Source organism: Pterocles gutturalis, unplaced genomic scaffold (genome assembly GCF_000699245.1).
Source record: "Pterocles gutturalis isolate BGI_N339 unplaced genomic scaffold, ASM69924v1 scaffold4820, whole genome shotgun sequence".
Lineage (NCBI taxonomy): Eukaryota > Metazoa > Chordata > Aves > Pterocliformes > Pteroclidae > Pterocles > Pterocles gutturalis.
The window spans coordinates 47719-69441 of record NW_010140591.1 but is presented as its reverse complement, the minus strand read 5'-3'; the positions used below and the strand labels follow the sequence as shown (position 1 = coordinate 69441).

General features: G+C 37.7%; 1 protein-coding gene across 1 annotated transcript in view; it reads right to left on the bottom strand.

The window, feature by feature from the left end:
• Positions 1 to 21723, bottom strand: part of LOC104469274 (connector enhancer of kinase suppressor of ras 2-like) — a gene marked incomplete at its 3' end in the record, with an annotated part of 71481 nt that overhangs the window by 14211 nt on the left and 35547 nt on the right. The window contains exon 5 of the mRNA XM_010083724.1: positions 9553 to 9594. Coding sequence (XP_010082026.1) covers positions 9553 to 9594 — 42 coding nt within the window. The remainder of the gene's footprint in view (positions 1 to 9552; positions 9595 to 21723) is intronic.

Below are 21723 nucleotides of genomic sequence, written 5' to 3'. Positions count from 1 at the left end.
TCCCCCTCCTGTTTATAGGCTCCTTTCAAGCACTGGCAGGCCGCAATGAGGTCTCCCCAGAGCCTTCTCTTCTCCAAGCTAAACAAGCCCAGTTCCCTCAACCTTTCCTCATAGGAGAGGTGCTCCAGCCCTCTGATCATCTTAGTGGCCCTCCTCTGCACCCGCTCCAAGAGTTCCACGTCCTTCCTTTTTTTATTGCAAAAAAATTTTTATGGGTTTCTGGATATATGAAAACTCCGTTGAGGTGACATTTTTAAAAGGTAAAAATGATATAAAATTACATAATTAAAATGAAAGCTTAGATTTCTTGGTTTTAGGGTTTCTTTAACACAATGCTGGCATGTTATTTGTATTTTCACCTTTCTTGTAGTTGCACTAAAAGTATTGAAAAATTACTTTTAGAAATGCACTGGTTTTGGCTGGGATAGAGTTTATTTTTCTTCATAGTAGCTACTATGGGGCTATGGTTTGGATTTGTGCTGGAAACAGTGCTGATAACACAGGGATGTTTTTGTTACAGCTGAGCAGTGCTTACAGAGATTCAAGACCTTTTCTGCTTCTCACCCCACCCCACCAGTGAGCAGGCTGGGGGTGCACAAGAAGTTGGGAGGGGACACAGCTGGGACAGCTGACCCCAGCTGACCAAAGGGATATTCAATACCATATGCTGTCATGCTCAGCGTATAAAGCTGGGGGAAAAAGAAGGAAGGGGGGACATTCAGACTTAAGGTGTTTGTCTTCCCAAGTAACCATTATGCACGATGGAGCCCTGCTTTCCTGGAGATGGCTGAACACCTGCCTGCCTTTGGGAAGCAGTGAATGAATTCCTTGTTTTTGCTCTACCTTTTAAACTGTTGTTATCTTAACCCATGAGTTTTCTCACTGCTACTCTTCCAATTTTCTCCCACATCCCACTGAGGGGAGTGAGCGAGCAGCTGGGTGGTGCTTATTGCTGGCTGGGGTTAAACCACAAGAAACTTACAAGAACACACAGCTCTCTAGAAGCAAAGTGAAGAAACCTACATTATAAATCATTCTCTGGTGACAAAACTGAATTTTTCATTAGATATGTATTCACTCACCTATTCTTCCTATTAATCTCTTCTAAAAGTACTAAATTTACGGGATCCTGGGCAGTTTCAGACAAACTTCTATTTACAGTGAATTAATGTATGATTTTTTTCCCAACTGCTGCATTGCAGAGCAATGCCAAAACACAGAAAAAAGGAGTGTTCCTACCACCTAACACAAGGTATGCCATTCCAAGTTCACAGATGTGGCTCCTCATTCAAAAAAAAGTCCTCATCTGCCTTGACAGATGATGGCAAAAAGAGGGGAGTGGGGCAATTCCAGGATGTGGCATGGAAGAGAAGCCTAAGCTGAGATGTATTGAACAGCTCCCTGGAGCAGCTGCTCTCCCTCTGCCTCTCTGTGAGAGTGGTACAGGCAGTCTATACAGGAAGCCTATGGATATCAGCATTCCAGTATGGCTATATTGGTTGCAATCCTAAAACAAGATGTTGTGAATATTCCCCAAGAGGAGCTCTGGGAATATTGGATGCCAAAATCACCGAGTTACTACAATAAAAAAGTCTGCCATATGCTTCTATGCATTTCTAAAAGATGATTGTCTTTTAGGTCTTGCAGCTTTCTTTCCATCTTAGATATTCATAACACCATCCAACAGCACGGTATTGTGCCCATTCTAAGCACAATAAATAAGCTACAGCAAAGTCCCTTGGAGCAGACTTTTTTTTTTCTTTCAGATTAAGGCTTCAAATTCTATGACCTTTCCAAAATGTAAGCACTCACGCAACATGTGGGGATGCATACATAACTGTCTTCCTAGAAAAATTGTATTTCGGGGCAAAACTCTTCTGCATTATTACAAAATCTTTTCCACTTCATGAGTACCTAGATCTGACCAGGGTGAAGACAAAAGCTGAAGACAGATAACTTTTAAAACTCCATTAAATGTTATCAGGTTTATTACCATGTATTAGTATCAGAGGTGACTGGAAACAGCAAAAGAAAACAGAAGGTACAGGAAAGTGAAAACAAAAGTTCTTGAATGACTTCTCTCAGTTTCTGACCAACAGAATTAGCTCTTCTTCTTCTAACAGAGCAGTGATTCAGTAAGACAACATGCCATGAACTAACTGTACCCATAAAGAGAGTATTTTGAGAAACAGTCACTCTGGATAATGACACCTAATCATAACATCATCTGCTTAGTAATTATTCAATAGTTCTGTCCAGCAAATGCATTTCATTAAAGCGTGTTTTGCTTTGCTTGTGAGAACTGTCCTTTACTTTGGAGGGGAAAGGATGTCTGCTGTAGGAGGATTTTGAATTTAAGGCTCACTGTTATTGCATAGCAAACTGGCATATTCATGTTGCCCGGACTTCCAAGGAATGACTAGTTAATTTGTTTTTAATTAAACTGCTCATCTAGTTTCAGAATGCTATTCATGTTATTTCACTTTTCTTGTTCCAGAATAATTTCAAGACATTGGGAAAAAAAGTGATTTTTTTTAAAAGATGGGTCTGGTTCTGCCCAACTGTCCAGAACTTTCAGCTGCCACAAGAAATATCTGACAACACCTTTAGTTTTCTTCTAAAAGTATAAGAAGCCTGTTTTCTTACAATGCTCACAGAATATTACAAGTCTCCCTTAACTGTTAGATATTTAAATAATTTTGGTTAACCACTCCTTGGTTGAAGAGTTGGACTGTAAGTAGGATCAAGCCTGCCCAGAGCCAGGACAGTGAGGGGCCCACACTTACACAGCAGGTACCTTCTCCCCAGTTCAAAGACAGGGTGCATGGGCTGTCACTGGAAACACGCCCAGAGGCTAACACGGGCAAAAATAATGCATTTTTCCTTGCCTTTACTCTCAGAAACATCTCATCTCATCTCAGGCTTCACTGGAGCTTTCACCTTGGCAGATGGAAAGACAATTTGACAAATTATGTAGGTGTGAGAAATACAGGGGGGGGGTTACAATTATTTTTTTTTATTATTTATTAATGAAAAGGTTTTAAATTATTATTATATTTGATGGAAAGGAATGGACTGACATAATATTTTGCATATAGTTTTCTCAAATAATTTGAGTGGAAGACAAGCACACAGTGTACTTCCATTACTTATTTTGTTCCAAACAATTTATAAATGCCTTATTTTTCAGCATAATTATTCAGCATAAGCTGTATCATAGATGTATATTTTAGTTTCACTAAAATCGGATGACAGTACAATTCACCTTTTCTCTCAAACAGTAGTTACCTGTTGTTGCTTTGTAAAACTACATTTCTTTTATAAAAACATTCTTAACAGGATCAGGATCCTTTGTCTTTTGTAACTGTTGATTCACCGCTGCAATGCAGTACTAGCTACAGTAAGAGACACAGGAGAATAAGCATCCGATTGCTCCTACAGAAATCAGCAGGCATTAAAAATGCCTGGCCTTTCTCAAGCTGCACTCAGTTTCCAGTATGCAAGGCATCTGAACAAAAGAAAAGGATTTGGACAGGCCAGAAAAAAAGGCAAGTTACGAAAGATTAACTGAGAGGAGTCACCAGATTATTACATTTTTTCCTTTTGTCACACAGTCCCTGTTCTCACTACAAGCCTTACAGCAATGACTTCAGTTCTGTTTTGCAGTAACCCATCACTGCACTTCAGTAATAAATTCTTCTTGTTCTTCAGTGACAAACTTATTGCAGACTGAAGCTACACCACAGTCTTTACATGCAAAGCTAAATGATTCAAAGGACATTGAAAAATATCACTACATAGTATCTAGTTGTTTGGTAGAAATTCAAAGCAAAACATTTTCTTTCACTCAGTAAGTAGGCAACTAGTTTACACATCAGAGCATGAAAAATGAAAGATAATGCTTAGTTTCTACCTATATTTTTGGACTGTAGCGTACCGATTTCTAACAGATTTTCTGCAATTGCTCCTTCTTCAGCCAGGTGGGTGAGGGCCTAAAGGTGACTAAATTAGATTTGTATCTGTTCTGATTCCCTGTGGCTATACAAATTTGTGCTGAATTAGTGCTGCAAATCATGTCTGCCTTCTGCAGCAGAGTGGAAGTACTTAGGGACATGGCTAGCTTCAGAAGCCTCCACAATCCATGGTTTTTCCTCAAACTGTATGTCTGTTACATGTTCAATTCAGGCAGCTCTAGGGTCACAAAGCATTTCTGGTCAAGCAAACAGACTTGTGTTTGTTCCTGTCCTTAATTTTACCTAGGTTAGTGACCAAGCTTAAATCTATCTTGCCAAGTATTTGCAATACTGCAGCACCCTGGCTCAAACACGTTCCCAAAGCTGAGGGCAAGAAAAGCACCAGCCTCTCCCATCAACTTGTCACTGACACTGTTTGCGTGAGGGATATGATGCCAATTAGAAACATGGATATTCAGGGCTAAAACGAAGAAAAAGATGTCTTGACAATGTCAAATTTAATCTGTTTGGGAAAAAAAAAAAGAAGCTTAGTTGGTTAAGGCTGACCGAGACAAAGCAACTTGCTACATGAGCATTCAGGATGAAGTCTAACTAGTTAGTTTAAGCTAAACCAACTAAATATTAATTAGTTAATTTTGGTTAACAACACTTGTACATTTGAGGTAGGGAATACCTCAGTAACTCAGGCAATCTTAGAACTTTCTAGGCCTGGACCTGCATTTGTATATACATGAAGTTTAAACAGTGAATTAAATCTTATTTTGGATGCAAACAGAGGCTTCTATTAGAGTGGGGTTTGCTGGATCCAATCTGCAAGGTATCTGCAAGCAGGTACTTCCTTTTTTTTTTTTTCTTTAATAAGACTATCAAAATGACACCTTTGACAATGCATTTTTTGTGGATTATAGTTCTATAACAAATATTCAAATATAGTGGGCAGGAGTGAATTATCGTCACTGTGGTTTCTGCAAAGCTCTTAGCAAAAAGAGACAATCATGCATTACTTATTATTTTCTTTTTAAATTTAGTAACTTTTTTAATTTAAATAGCTCATTTGTTTTTCAAAAACTTCTGAATATTAATTTCACTCTGCAGTTCTACTTTCTACGGTTTTTCAACTCAATAAAACTATATTTTTTTCAGAAAAAGCAGTGTAATTTTAGGAACATGAAATTCTTTCAGAATACAGCCTCTTTTTTTATATAGAATTAAAGTAAAAAGAAAATTCAGTTAAAACTTATTATTAATCTGACTGGAGCCTGGCTTCTACTTTCTATAATTAGTCCTTCTTGCTTTGCTCTCACTTCAATACTCTACTGCTTCACATGGATTAATCTGAACTAGATATTTCCATTGTATACAGCCTTGAACAGCTGGATGGAATCAATGAATTATTCTTCAAAGATTTTTAAAGCTTCATTCAGACTTTTGCAACAATTAACTTCTAACTACCCATATAAGCAGAACTGATACTCTTTTAAGCTGATCAGTTTTCCACACCTTTTATCATCTCAAGTTAAATCAGTATACAGATTCTGAATACAAACTAGCAAGAGCATACTAACTTCCAGTTTTGAAGTAAACACCACACCTATGGCTCATCTTCTCATATTTAGGCCCACTGCATTTTAAAACCTGTTCTTCTTATATTAATATTTTCTATTGCCAATTCTATTGGTATTATTTTCTGGTGATATTTACTTTCTGTTTATATTAATAAATCATTACAATTATTTATATATGCATTTGTTTATTTATCACATTGCAAAAGGTAACTTGGAAAAAACATACTGAGAAATGAAGAAATATGAAGCATTTCTCTGTATTCATGAATATTTCACATGCATCAACATTTTAATGAGCAAAATCCAACATATTATTCCTGTGTGGTTTTATGCTTCTTATTCTACAGAAACCAAGTGTTTCTGTGAATGAATTCACTGCAAAAAAACTTTAAGAAATATAGTTGTCTTCAAAAGAATTGTTTCAACACATCTGCAATTCTAGGGTAGAAAATTACAGAAGAGACATTTTTTCCTAGACACACTTTGTAACTCCGTTTAGAAGAAATAAGCAAGTTTAAGTAGTTAATTTCTTCTTAAAACTTAATCACTTTTCCATAAGACTTTTTTCCTTTAGATACATTTTATGCGCTTAGTTGAATAACACAGATTAGCTTACTACTTAACCTAATGTGGGTGACAATCAAAATGTTTTTATATACCATTTGAAACTCGAATTGCTTGGAGTAAAAATATATTTATTTCTTGAATATAAGCTGAAGCTATGTAGTTTTTTCTCCACAGAATATAATTTCTTAAACATATCAGTGATATCTGAAAAGCTAACATCAAAATAAGTTTATTGACATTAAAACATACTATCTATGGACAAGGTGATTCAGCAGTCTCTCCCCATGAATACCCACACTGCCAACTCTGAAAGACAGAGGACATTCATTTGCTCTTCAAAAGAAATTACTGTCATTAGAACATGAGCACATTAACTTTTTTTTTGGCCCTACATAATTAAAGCAAAACAATCAATCATTTAATTGACAATCTTGCCTTTGGTGAGGGCTCTCCTCTGCCATGCTTTATAGGAAAGCATGAAGACCCAGGGACAGGTTAACTTTGGAGGTATCAATGTATGCACTTCAATAGCAGCAGAGAGGACTCACAGCCCCCAGCTGTGCCCACACATCCTCTTGCCCCCTGATTTGGCACAAAGTAGGCTCTCTCCGGGGAAAATGGGACAGCATCCCCACAGCAGATGTGTGCTTACAGAGCTCCAGCCCCTGAATGATGGCATGTGAGTCCAAAATAACACTTTGAGACACAAGAAACAATGGTTCAAATTGGAGTAAACCACTGGACCACCAATAGGTAATCCAGACAAAAATCAACTACTTTGATCCAATGATCTGCTCCTAAGGTGGTAAATTTCTCGGTGAACAAGAGTACATAACTGTCATTTAATTTATTTGCATTTCTGTAGCTGTGGTTCTTTTTTACTTATGTAAGAAGGAACTCTTAAAATTTGACTTTAATCCTTAGTGGGAACAATACCTTGCAACATTGATTTCCTCAGGCTAATTGCATTAATTGTTAATTAGTTGTAAGTCATTGCCTTTCACTTTTGTGAGCAACCTCGTTTCCTTGTGTCATGAAGAGAACGTGGTACGTGAAATTATACAGGGTAAGCCCACAGTTTTCAATTTCCTCTCTAAGTCATCCCAGCGAAGGGATGCTGGATGTGATGCTGGCCAGACACAACTTCACTTACCTCCAGGAATTTGCACAGTTTGCAGATGGGAAATGTACTCAAAGACTGGACTTGCAATAGCTTGGTCTTTGAATTTAAGAAGAGGGAATTTTCTTTCTTTCTTTCTTTATAATATCTGCGCACAGATATTATAAAGATACATCTCTCCTCCCAATCTTTCCCAGTTCTCCCAGCTTTTCTCATTCAAAATTAATTCTAAGTCTTTACCAAAATTTGCTACTATTCTTTTTATACCAGAGAACCTTCTTTTTAACATTCACCTCTAAATTTACTGGATGCACAGTCTATAACAGGATATTTAAATTCTTAATCCCTTTCTAGAACATCTTTAATTGTTTGTACTCATGCATTCAAATATTGTTATCTCATAAGGTATCCAGCGTCCTCTCTTCTTTGACACTGACATAAAAATACCATGCACTGTCTCAAGATCTTAACATCAGTAGGTTTTTCTCCTCTTTTTTTAATCTGCCTGTTAGATTGCTCCTCCACAGATTGTCTAATGGACTAAAGCCACAACACCTTTTCCTGTTTTCCAAGGAGAGGGATTAGAGGAAACTGTGACTGCTTTCAATTCCAATTCTATCATCAACTTTTTCATCTGCACTTGTAAAATACTCCCTTTCAAATTCAAAATATTATTTCAAATCCCATTTTTTTATTATTCAATCACAGATTTATCTCTTTCCTCAATTGCTTTTGGTCAGCTTTTGCCTCAGGAAATCCCATCCATCAGCTAAAATGCAACATGGTCAGAAATGTAATACATTTTTTTAACTAGGCTTCATTAAAACATTCAACACTCTGTGTTGAAGCTTGAGCTTGCAAGCTTGAGCACCAACTGTAGAAGCTAATTAAGTTCTCCACAATAATACATATGTCCACCTGTCTCCACAATGAAGTTACTGTGGATTAAAGAAATAAGACTGTGTGAGTCTGAATGATGTAAGATAATATAACTTTTGAAACCTGTCTCAAGTTTGTGTACTCACATATCTTAAATTAATCCCTCAAAATTTTCTGCTGAAGACTACATTAATTGATGCTTTATCAGCTCTAAACACTGTCAGCTTCCTTTACAATCCCTTTACTTTGTAAAAGATATATACTGTATATATAGCAGAACTCTTGGCTCCTACAGCAGAAAACAAGCATGTATGGAAAATTAGGCTATATATAATTATTTCAAACTTACAGCACTTCAACTTTTGCCAAGATTATGCAGTTAAAAACTTCAATACTTAAATACTTGCAGAGATCAGCCTAGCAAAGATCATGAAGTCAGCCTCACTAAAATTGCTAATTCTTTGTGTCCCACAGGGGAAAAATGTCAGTGAAACTTAAAAATACAAGGAGAATTTTTATTCCACATCACTGTGAAATTGATGCATCAAAAGTTTATAGAATTCAGCTTGCCAAGCATTTAATATGGGATCACTGGGGGGAAAAAAAAAAAAAAAAGTATAGCAAAATTTACTGGCAAGTTCACCTTTTAAGTGTTTTCTTGCTTAAGCTCTGGTAATAGGAAAAGTAAGATATCAAAACCTGCCTAAATGTTAAATACAGTTAACAAATTAAACCAATTTGTTACTCACCCTTAGGAAGCATATTGTTGTATCTAACTTTTAGAAACAAGCTCTGGGTTAACTTAATACTCAGTAAACTATAGCCACAACATAAAACCAAATTTCATATCTAAAACAGGTGCAGTTTTTCACACAAAGTTTACTCAAGCTTTTGACTCTCCATCCACCAAAATACCAGCCTTTCAAACTCATCCTTTGTTCCAATGCCCTGATGACTTTTATCTGCTTTATTTATTACAATCAGAACTGCAGTTTCTGGGAACAAACCACTTAATTTATGCTGAGAATTCAAAAGGAAAGGATTACATTAATTTTCCCATCACTAGCTCCATGCTCCTATGAGGAATAAAGCTGTATAAATTAAGCTGTATCACTAACTTAACATGATTTCATAGAAGCCTAACAACCAGCTCTCTGGAAAAAAAATGACAATTTTTTTAAATCATTCTTCTGACCATAGTTTACAAACGACAGATGGGCCTGAGCCACAAAAACCCTTGCAAAGTTCCTGGCTTCTCATATGCCAAGTTCAGCTTCCGCAACATTATTACCTATTCACAAGTAATTCCATACATTCCCTCAGTCATACCCAGACTAGTTCATGATCACACTGGCACTGCATAGAAAAAGGACAAATTACACAGATGTATAATTCTATGTGGTCTTATACAAAAATATTTATTAATAGAAATTCAAGCACTACTTACCACATGAAGAATTTTATTCTCTGTTTCATATACCGTGCAATCCTGAAAAAGCAAAGCAGAAGACAGGTTAAACTGATCCAATCATTCATCCTTCCTCTATTTATCCTTAAAAAGACATAAACTGAACTAAAAAGTCTTTAGGACTAAACTAAAGATTTCCAAGTCTCAAACAGAACAGAAAGATTCATGCAACCAAAGTGTAGAGAAAGGAAATACTGATAAACATTTATATCCAATTCACTTGTCCTTGTTGCTTCCTTCCTTGAGACAGGTAATGACCTTCCTCCACTTTACATCCATTTGGCACATACCAGCGAGTCACATGTGTGCTAGACAAGTGGCTTCAACCAGAAGTCCCTGACCATGGACAAAAATGACCCTCTTCCACTGGCAACATTGAAAGACAGAGGTGCCAGCAATAGTCGTAAGTAACTAAGGAAGAAAACTAAGAGGAACAATTCCTGCTTAGCTAGCTGAACTGACATGTTTGCACACCCTGACAAAGAAGAGAAGGAAAACCCTGGGAGGAGGATGAAGAGAAAAAGGAACCACTGGTTGTTTATAACACTCCATGCAATGGGAGGAAATACAAAATGCACAGGAAACTGGAGTCAGACCATCTTATTCCATACAGCCTGCTGGGGATTGCATGCACATTGTTGTCACTTTATGTAGCATGTGAGGCAGTTTCTATAAGCAATACTAACAGATGGGAGGCTGGAAGCTGTGAAAGTTTTTCTGACAGGCCTAAATTTCAGTGGATATAGAGAAATGGAATTAGTAAGGCAGAGAGCACATGAAATCCAACCAACATTGGTGAAAGAACCACTTTTTTCTAAGTTCACCCGATGCTGTAGCTTTATGGTAATTAGTGCGAGCTCTGTTTAGAATGGATGCTTCATACCCTACCTAATAAGCCACATGAAAAATGTGATTAAGTTTTCATGTTTTAAGTCTCATTTTTTAAATCAGTTTGTCCTGTTAGAAAAACAACTTTATTATACGCAACTGTTTTAAAAAATTTACTTTTAATCCATGAAACACTCAAGCAAGAAAAGCCAATGTGTTCTTAAGCTTTAAATAAAGAAACCTATGCAGAAGCAGCAGGTTCATCAGGGAGTGTGTTCCTCCTAACAGCTGTTGGCATTCAGGAAACATTTGCCAGTAAGTACAGCCGGAAGGAAAATCTAACACCTTTAATTATGTGCAGACATCAATGAAATATTTGCAATCTTAGTTGCAAAACACACATTTCGTTGTTATATGTGGGAGGGCATGTAACATTTTCAGTCTGGATGCATCTATGTTCTGCATGGTTTGTTATAAACAATATTGCAAAAATAGCAGGAAGGGATTGTAACATTTATATTGAAAAAAAAAGAAATGCTTTTAAGCAGACACAATTATTTAACCGGTAATAGGAAGATTTTACTGTGACTTTAAAGATTCAACTTAAAGTTGATACTGTTTGAGAAGTCTCACTACTAGGGGAAGAAGAATTCTGGGTTCTTAAATGCTGGAGAGATTTATTACAACCAAGAAACCAGTGAATAACAGAGAAGCACTGCTACATCCTTGAAACTTCCTCACAATCAGGAAGGAGGAAGCTAAAGAAATATGCTTATTTCTGACAAATCAAGAGTATATAAAAAAATAAAATCATTCTGAATCTAAGGAAGTCAGTAAAGCAAACAGAAAACTTCTCAGACATCCAGTCTATATATAGGGGCAGTTGGCCTCACCCTTAAATTCTCTCCTCAACACATAATTCCCTACAAATCCAGGGGCTAGGAAGAGGAATCTCCATATGAGTTCATCACATAGCAGACAGCTAATTGTTTATGCTATGTCTTCATATTCAGGCAAGAGAAAAATTAACAGCTCAGTAAACCATAAAAGGCAGAAACACTGGAGAAGAGCAAATGCAATGCTTAGGTAAAAAAAAAAAAAAATCCAAATTATAATTTTTCCATACATGAATGACATCTAACTAAACATAATCCAAGCATGAACTCAAGGAAATGTGCAGGAATGGAAAGGTCCATGCCGTCATGGCACAGAGCAGCCCTGAAGTCTAGGATTCAAGGAAACCTAGCAAAGGTCACCAAGCTGATCCTTGCATCGTTAGGAAGCTTGTTTTAACTTCCTGCAGTCATCCCTAGAGACCAGGGCTGAGACAGCTTCTGAATGATCCCAAGAGCAAAACCTACATGTCACTTTCTTTCATAGTGAACAGCTTATTTCCCCTTAGATTTTTGAAGTCACTCCACTGCTTTGTGCTTCATCATTAAGCAAGTGCTGAGGATAACTTGCTCACCCGCTTCAAACATCCCTTAGGTAGAATGATAAGCTGAAAGCTTATTACTGGGGGCCTTTACCATTTACAATATTGCTTCTTCATACCCATTTCATTTCAACTAAAACGGCTTAAAGCACTTGCAAACTATAAAAAGAGTAACTAACTATGCAATTAGAAATAAATTTGTATTCTTAACAGAATACCACCCACAGCTGGAGAACATCTCTTTTTTCCATACCTACACTATAAGCCCATATCTTGCTCCTGAAAGATCTTTTTAAATATCTGTGTAACCACAGTACCAAAACATTGCAATTAAGGTAAGAAACAGATCATACTTAAGTTTAACATCAACTATTTTTTACTTTAGAAAAGCAGAAACACACAAAAAATCTGCAACCGAACTTTACTCCTACACAAGCTAACAATTTGCTACTCACTTAGTGAAACAATGCTGTGATTACCCCCGAACTGAAATACACAGATATAGCACAGAGAAGATATTTTACTTTTACCTGTTTAATCTCTGAACTTCACACATATATTCACTGATAAACTATACCTAAAGCTAGGCTGTGTGATCTTCATCTAACCAAACAAACAAAACTTCAGTGAAACAGCATAAGGTTATCTTCTAAATGCGTATTATTTCCTAAAAGATTAATAACACAGATTGCTAATAAAGCAACAAAAGCACTTCTGTGTTAATTTATACTTCCTGAAGACGTAGTCAAATATTTGCCATTATCAGTTTCAGAGAGGAAAATGGGACAGTATCGTCCCCAAAGAAAGAGAAAAAAAAGGGGAATATGATGGAACAACTTAACTACTAGTATCACATCCTCATGGACACTCTTTTTCAGCTTTGCCTCATGCACCTAAAAAGGAAAAAGTGGCCTTTGTGGAGGCAGCTGAAACTAAGCTTAAGATCCTAATAAAAAGGGAAACATGAGGTCCAAAACTGGAAGAAAAAGAAAAAAAGTGCAGTAAGGGAGGAAGATAAGAAGAGCAAGAACAAACCACAACAATCAGGAAGAGGATTCTTCTGCACTTTCAATCCCAGTATAATTTTAAAACCTATTTTTAAAATGAGCAAGACCTATGCTCTGCAACTGAGAGGAATCAGTTATATATTTTCCAGAACTTCTGACCTTCATGACCACAATTCTGCATTATTTCTACAGAAACTACAAGTCTAATCTGAAAAGATCCTATCATAATGTCATAAGTAATAATTACTAAAGACACTTAAATTTAATCCACTGAGTAAGACAGCACTGACTGGTGACAATGCTGCAAAATGTACACCTCTCACCCCATCCAGCCCCAGACATTGCTAAAACAATTCACACATGAGGCAACACATAAAATAAAAATACTTGTGGATTTTATTTTTCAAAAGCAATGCTTATGATGCTTTATTTTTCTACTTTATTTTCTTCTCCCTCATTATTACTGCCCTCTTTTTAAACATTTGTCTTAGTACGTCACAGAAGTAGGGAATGGGGTCAGCTAATTACACCAGCACTTTTCTTATTCTTTAGTCCTTTTCTTCGCACCCTAGTTGATTAATTCTCAACTCAAACTGTGAAATACTGAGATGCAGAAGACCTCCCAACTCATCCTACTGATCGTATACATATCCCAAGGGAAATAGTGTTCACGCTGTTCTCCAGTACTGTAACTATGGGATAATACTCAGCAGAAAACACTTCTATTTTTGCATATATATGATCTGGTTTACAAGCCCGAGTCGGCAACCTGTCAGGATTACCTATTGCAATTATCTGTCACACACTTCTCCTCTTGATACTTGCAGGCTATAATCCTGAAACATACCATCATTATTACTACTACTACTGTTATTATTAGTGGTTTTGCTACATATTCTAGGCAGCTGCTGCACTGTACTCTTCTTGGCAGTCTTAAGGTCCTGTCAGCTCCATGACTTAACTTCAGAATAATATTATGCTAGCTCAGAAAATAAAATACATACATACAAATAATTAAGGGATACAAAAAGGGAGAATTGCAGAAATATGCTTATTAGTTCTTTCAGGAACAAATCAGAAACATTTCAGCAGTTCTAATAATCCTTAGATCAGAGTGTTCAAGAGAGGGCATAGACTTCTCTCACTGTATTTTCTTGTTCAGCAGAATGCCTTAGCTGCTCATGTATATTTAGTCATTCTAATTTATTTTTTCCTCCAAGGCAAGGATATTTCCTAGGCAGAACTGATACAGAAGCAGGTTACATGACTGTCAAGAACAAAAACCAGATCTCCGGATTCTCAGGTAACACGTTAGCCCAAAAATGGCCTTTGTGAATTGATACGATAGTAGCATTTCTCAAAAGCAGACTGTGTGGTGCTACAGAGGTAGTCAACTGGAGCAACTTGCAAAGAACAAGAGCTTGCCAACAAGAGAGCGTTCGTTCTCCAGGCAGCTTTCAAGCTGCTTCTGCTGGAGCTTCTTCATTGTTTTTTTTTCATTTGTTTTCCTCTGCAGTCTAACTGAATTTACATGAAGGTAATTTATATGTGTGTGTTTGCATATATTGCACTTTTTTTACCAGTGTTTTGCTGATATAATGCAGGTAAGACTAGGAACACAATTTTAAAAGCAGTAATGAAATTGCCTGGGAAATGCATCTTTCATGAGCAATCCGACACATTTTCCACATCTAGTTTTAAGAGGGCAACAGCTAGATTTTGTGTACTGCTTAAAAACAGATGTCGGATAGAATTGACGTCATCATTATTTTGAAGTCATGCAAAATGTTCTAAACTATGTAAATCCAGTCTTCTATCTGTAACAAAAATAATGAACTACATGATTGCTAAAAAAGGGTTCAGACTCTCATGCATTGCCAAACCTTTGGTATAAAATCTCTCTTAAGCAGTGTAGCCATTGGTTGCAATTAAGCCAAGATATCCTTTAAATTCCTTTGCTTCTCAAATTGATTAAAACTGTAACTGAATCCTCTCATACCAGTATATGTCAAATGGACGGTCTGTTGGTCTTGCTACTTAGCAACAACAAAAAATAATTAAATTGAGAATGCTTGGATCATAACTCCCACTCCCATCAGCCTCAGCACCACACCATCAAAAATAAGTTGCTCTGGCTTCAAGGAGCCCACTCTGAGCCTCTTCAACCATCACTAGCTCTAGAGAATTCATGGCATTGGCTCTAGAAAGGCTCCTTTGGTTTGAATTCTGCCCAATTCAGCTATGGCAAGAGAGCCACAAGACTGAGGTTTGCTGGAGTCATCACTGAAGGTTCTCACAAAAGTTCTCAATGACAATGACAACAGAGTGTAAAGCTTTGCCAACACATGAAGAAGGCAAAAGTTTCAGAGCTTTCATAGTACCTTAATTTATTGTTACCCTTCTTCACTTTTCTCAGACCAAGACAGCAGTACATAATCTCCAAACAGGTACAAGGATAAGATAAATTGAGTCAATTTAGCCTTTCACTACTTAGAAAATGCATGAAAAATATATCTAATATAGCTGATGTCAGGATTAAAACAATGACAGCTTTGAAACAATAAACTTGATCGATATAATACAGACTATGGCAAAATGCTGCGTTCTGTAGAGCATAATGATTAGCAAATTGAAGGATATTAGGGAACTCTGCTCAGGCTGTGATCTACAGGTGTCTCCGGGTAATTATTGCAATAAAAAAAATACAAACTGGCAGATATACAGATCTGTTCAACCTCCTCCTCTCCACTCCCCCTTCACAAAAACAAGGAATAAAAAACTCTTTAATACCTCCAAAGCTTCAGAAGCTGGTAAGCACGTAATGTTCTCTTCTGGCAACAGGCAAAGAATTAAAAGCATGACACAGGCAGAGGTTTCCTGCAGCGCTTCACCACACCTTTGATTGTAAGAGGTCTAAGCAGGACTTTGGATACAAAAGGTGTGGGCCTTAGCGACACTGATAATTACAAATGTTTGGAACAGAGAGAGAAGAGGAAATACATTTTTCCTGTCTCACTACCTAAAACGCAACAGCAAGCTGCTCTTAAACTATGCCACAACCCAGTGCTTGCATAGGTAATCCTTGGCTGCTGCCATACAAAATGATTTTTTAAAATTATACAGAGATTGTCAAAAACCCATACTGTATTTCTAAGTGAACTTCCCAGAATACGTGCTTTCCCTGAATTTCTTCCCACTGAGCTGCTCCAAAAGAGTCTCCCATCATGTCTGTTCCTCCTTCTTCCAACTGCTACAGTCCCAGGGAGGTCTATCCTCAGCTCTCCCCTTTTCTGCAACCTCTTCTCTGTTGCTCAGCAGCCTCCGAAAACCATGCTGCTTTAATTATCATCTCTGTGCAGATGAGTCACAGATCTCTTGTCCCTTCTGTTCACATTCACAGCTCAGAATCTCCTCCTGGATATTTGCCACCAACCCTAACACAGTATGCTGAAAGGCTGAAACCATGTCTCTTCCCAAAACCCTCCCTGCTTCCCCCTATTTTTCGGTATCTCTGTCAACAGCTCCACCACCTTATGTCCCACAGGCTCACAACCTGGGTGCCATTTTCAACTCCTCTTCACTTCCCACACAAATCCTGTCGATTTTCTTCCCACTGCCATTCAGAAATACTTGCTTTCTTTCCCAGTTATGGTACAATTATTCAATCTCTGAAGTTTCCTGACACTGAGTCTATGACATAAAAATCATAGAATCACAGAATGGTTTGGGCTGGAATGGATCTTAAAGATCATCTAGTTCCAACGCCCCTGCCATGGGCAGGGACACCCTCCACCAGACCAGGCTGCTCAAAGCCTCATCCAGCCTGGCCTTGAACACCTCCAGGGATGGGGCATCCACAGCTTCTCTGAGCAACCTGTTCCAGTGCCTCACCACCCTCACAGTGAAAAATTTCTTCCTAACGTCTAGTCTAAATTTACCCTCTTTTAGCTTAAAATCATTACCCGTTGTCCTCTCACTACACTCCCTGATAAAGAGTGCCACCCCATCTCTCCTGTAGGACCCCTTTAAGTACTGGAAGGCTGCTGTAAGGTCTCCCCAGAGCCTTCTCTTCTCCAGGCTAAACAACCCCAACTCTCTCAGCCTGTCCTCATATAGGAGGTGCTCCAGTCCTCTGGCCATCTTTGTGGCCCTCCTCTGAACTCACTCCAACAAGTCCATGTCCTTCTCATGTTGGGGGCCCCAGAGCTGGACGCAGTACTCCAGGTGGGGTCTCATGAGAGCAGAGCCGAGGGGGAGAATCACCTCCCTCGACCTGCTGGTCACGCTTCTTTTGATGCAGCCCAGGATACGGTTGGCCTTCTGGGCCGCAAGAGCACATTACCAGCTCATGTTCAGGTTCTCATCTATCAACACCCCCAAGTCCTTCTCCTCAGTAATGCACTCAATCCATTCTCTTCCCAGCCAGTATTTCTGCTTTCAATTGCCCCAACCCACACAGGACCTTGCAGTTGGCTTTGTTGAACTTCATGAGGTTTGCACAGGCCCATCTCTCAAGCCTGTCCACGTCCCTCTGGATGGCATCCCTTCCCTCCAGCATGTTGACTGCACCACACAGCTTGGTGTCATCAGCAAACTTGCTGAGGGTTCAGTCGATCCCACCGTCCATGTCTCCCACAAAGATGTTAAACAACACCGGTCCCAGTACTGACCCCTGAAGAATGCCACTCATCACTGGTCTCCACTCGGACATCAAACTGTTGACTGCAACTCTCTGAGTGTGATCATCCAGCCAATTCCTTATCCACTGAGTGGTCCATCTGTCAAATCCATGTCTTTCTGATTTAGAGACAAGGATGTCATGCGGGACAGTGTCAAAGGCTTTACACAAGTCCAGGCAGATCATGTCAGCTGCTCTTCCCTTATCCACCAATGCTGTAACCCCATCATAGAAGGCCACCAAATTTGACAGACATGATTTTCCTTTATTGAAGCCATGCTGGTTTGTCAACAATCACTTCCTTATTTTCCATGTGCCTTAGCATAGTTTCCAGGAGGATCTGCTCTGTAATCCTGCCAGGCAAAGAGGTGAGACTGATCGTCCTATAGTTCCCCAGGTCTTCCTTATTTCCCTTTTTAAAAATTGGAGTTATGTTTTCCCTTTTCCAGTCAGTGTCAACTTCACCAGACTGCCACGACTTCTCAAATAGCAGGGATAGTGGCTTAGCAACTTCATCTGCCAGTTCCCTCAGGACCTGCAGATGCATCTCATCAGGTCCCATGGACTTCTGCACTTTCAGGCTCCTTAGATCAGGTCTCGAACCTGGTCTCCTAGAGTGGGTGGTTCTTCATTCTCCCACTCCTTGCCTATGCCTTCTGCGACTTGGGTGGCGTGGGCATCCTCACTCTGTTATTACTCCCTGGCCCTCCTCACTGAAGCTAGAGCTCATCTATATCTGCAGCATCCCACTCTGTCCTCCCCCATCAAAAACATGCGTAAGAACTGACATAGACAGGGGAAAACAGAATTGTGAGCACACACCACTTAGGATACTAAGGGAAGAGGAAAAAAATCTCTATTGTAAAAAACATAATGCAAACTATTACATAAATGCTACATAAAAGGACATGTCCTATGCAACCTACACAAATGCTTCTAAAAGTCTAGAGCCTTTGCCTGAATATTTAATGAACATGCAGTTCTGTAAGTTCATAACCCTTGTGTACAAACTAATAGCAATTACCCAGTTTACTGAGTACAAAGAATTGTCTTAATTTTATTTAAACAATCTGCGTGGAGTGGCACCTATCACCACAGTAACAGAATACTTCATGTGAAAATTTAATACAACTTATATAAATCACCCACAGATCAAGCAGCTACTGGGAAAAATTGCTTGTTGGATTAGGAGAGATGCAATGCGTACACTCAGCTCTTCTCTTCTATTTTCTGAAGTAATTTTCTATTTCCAATTATTTCTACCCTCCTTTCTGTAAAAGACATCATCTTGCTTTCCTTTGGGATCTGGTCACATATTTGTTCTTAATTTGCATATAGAGAGTAACACTTCTTCCAGCTACACTGTTTCTAAAATTAGATGGTATACCATTAGGTCAGAAACCATAGCAGCAAGTATTTTAGCACTGACTAAAATCACATTGATACTTGCACATATATCTTGCTAGAATCTAAGCGCCTAAATGGTCTGAATTGAATTTCAGCTCGTAGGGCGATTTCTCTATGCAGTGACATTCTCACCAGGCAAAAATAAAATCCACTGAAACTATTACCGGGTAAGAGGTTGGAAATGAGGCAAAAATGTTCCACCCAAAGGAAAAAAAAAACCAAAGTCAAAACACCCTTCTTTCCACACCTCTAATTTAGAAAAATAAGCATCATGCATTTAATTTTATTACTGACATGCAAAATAGTTTGTAGCACAATGTGTTGTGCAGTTCTTAAGTTTTCAATGTCAGTTCCAAGACTATTTAGATGTAAATAACTTTTTAATTTTTTACTTCTGCTTTTCCTCTAACACTGCCATGAAAAAGAATTCTGGTTTATAAAACACAATTGCAGCAAACTGTTTCTTGTTTCATATAGTGCTTAGGTGGTTATTATGACAACAGAGGAAATAAAATTAGTCAAACTTGAGAAAAAGTAATGATATTTAGGTAGATAGCATTTCAGGCTCAGCTAGGACTTGAATGTTTCACACTGGATCACGTGAAATTCTTAAATATTTTTAATTGATTTAAGCAAAGACACATGTACTTCACATTATATTCCTGAAATAAAGATTGACCCTACACTTTTTTCATGCTCAAGGCTAGTACTAGCTACCTAGCAACACAAATTTTCTGTAATTCACTATACTGAATTGAAATCTTGCTTTGATGCACTTGGAACAGAGTCTTTACTGTCTCCGGAAAGGGAAATCAGTTTCCAAAGTAAAAGAAATGCAGTCTCAGTCTTCACTTCTACTGATATGACAAATATAATTTTAATCCATCATCATTAATGATAAAATCTAGCATTTATAATGAATTACACAGGAAGCATGGTGATGCCACTCAACACACGCTGACAGTGTCCACAACAATCAGTCTAAGAAAAAACAGTTTTATTTAAAGGAAACAGATACTAAACTACATTTATCCCCTCTGTCTACACTTTATCTCAGTTTCCACCGATTTTCTGCTACTTTCTGCAGGTGCTTCTATGAATCCATGAACTAACTCAAGAGTACCTGATTCTTTTACCATCAATCACCTTGACCCATTCAGGTTCCTTCTCTTGGAAAAATTTAACAATTTCATTGGTTTATCAGCATATGCCCTATCAAAAAGACCACTCTTTTTTTTCAACAAATTACTCTGCTTTGTGTTTAATTTTCCCCCATATTCAGAGGCTGTCAGTCATTAATCTGGAAAAAAACAATCAAATCAAAAAGCCAAGCAAGCACCAGCCCATTTTTGCTTTCTGGCCACTAAACTTCTTATGTACTTAGCAAACTTCTTGGGTTTTGGGGGGTTTTTTTTGTTTGTTTGTTTTTTTCTTCCACCCATGAGGAAAATAAACTACTTTCTCTAAGAATGGAAAAAAACCCCACAGCTAACAAATTCACAGGACTTCACAGGGTGGATTTTTATTAAAGCATGCAGTGGCTTCATAAGCTACTTTGAAAATGTCACATTACAGACTACACAAGTTTAGGAAAAAAAACTCTTTAAAGCATATATCTCAGTGACAACTAATGAGGCAACAAATTATTTCTAGTAGTGGTTCATTAATCCCTACAGACTATTACTGATGTTTTAACCTTTGAGCTATTCTGTGCCTAATACTGTTTCAAAAAGGATTCCAAAACTTACATCAAAAGACAACAATATATACACAAGTAAGCCATTTCCAGGGGAAAAAAGTATCATAAAATAGCAGGAATAAACTACCAGAATCAGAAAAAAGGCATCAATGTTAAGCACCTTAGGCACTTTTTACATTACATTAAATTACATCTGAAATTTTCCATAAAAGTGTGCTATAGAGAAATAAGTTACTCTTACCATGAAAAAGAGAAAAAACATTGCTAAAGAGCACAAATTGAAACTACCTTGATTTAGCTTCTTGTAAACAAAAAACAGTTTCATATTTCCAACAATCCTTTAAAATCTATTTTACCGTACATATCATACATTGACTTCTCAATGTAAAGAAACAGCTGCACAGAATAATATGTATCCTGAAACACCACTACTTCTGAACACTGTTTTGAACCTTATGCAACAGAACATCTTGCATAAGAGCAGCACTTGAAGGATAGAAGGTGAGTCTAAATTTCTGTCAGTGTTACTTGCAATGAGTTATAACACTCTCATATGAATACCATTTGGATTCCATCTACTACAGGCAGATATTGCCTGGGTATTGTTTTCAAGAGGGGCTTTTTTTGTTCCATTTTAAGTTTTCACATCTATTTAGCTATCGACTTGTACAACTACCCCCCTACTTGTACACTTATCAGAAACAGGGCATTTTGTATAAAGAGTGTATTATGCATACATATACTTAAAATTACAAGAAGTGGCCCCCTCACTATGAAGTATTTTTTATTTAAAAAAGGGAGGAGGGAGGGGATTATTACCATACCAGGCTAACAAAGATTTTCCTGCAAGCATTTGATAACAAAGTTGAGGTGGAATGAATAATGTTGAAAATTTAAATTTAAAACTTCAAAATTTAATACATAACTGTTTCCATCAAGCACATGTTACTTTGAAAATCCCAACAATCTGGAAGCGCAAAGCAACTTTAATGAGGAAACAAACATTCACACCACTAAACTATTAAAGCCAGTTTATTAGCTAAAGATACCTGAGGTAATTAGCTACTTGGTTTGACCTAAAATTCAAAAATTTTAA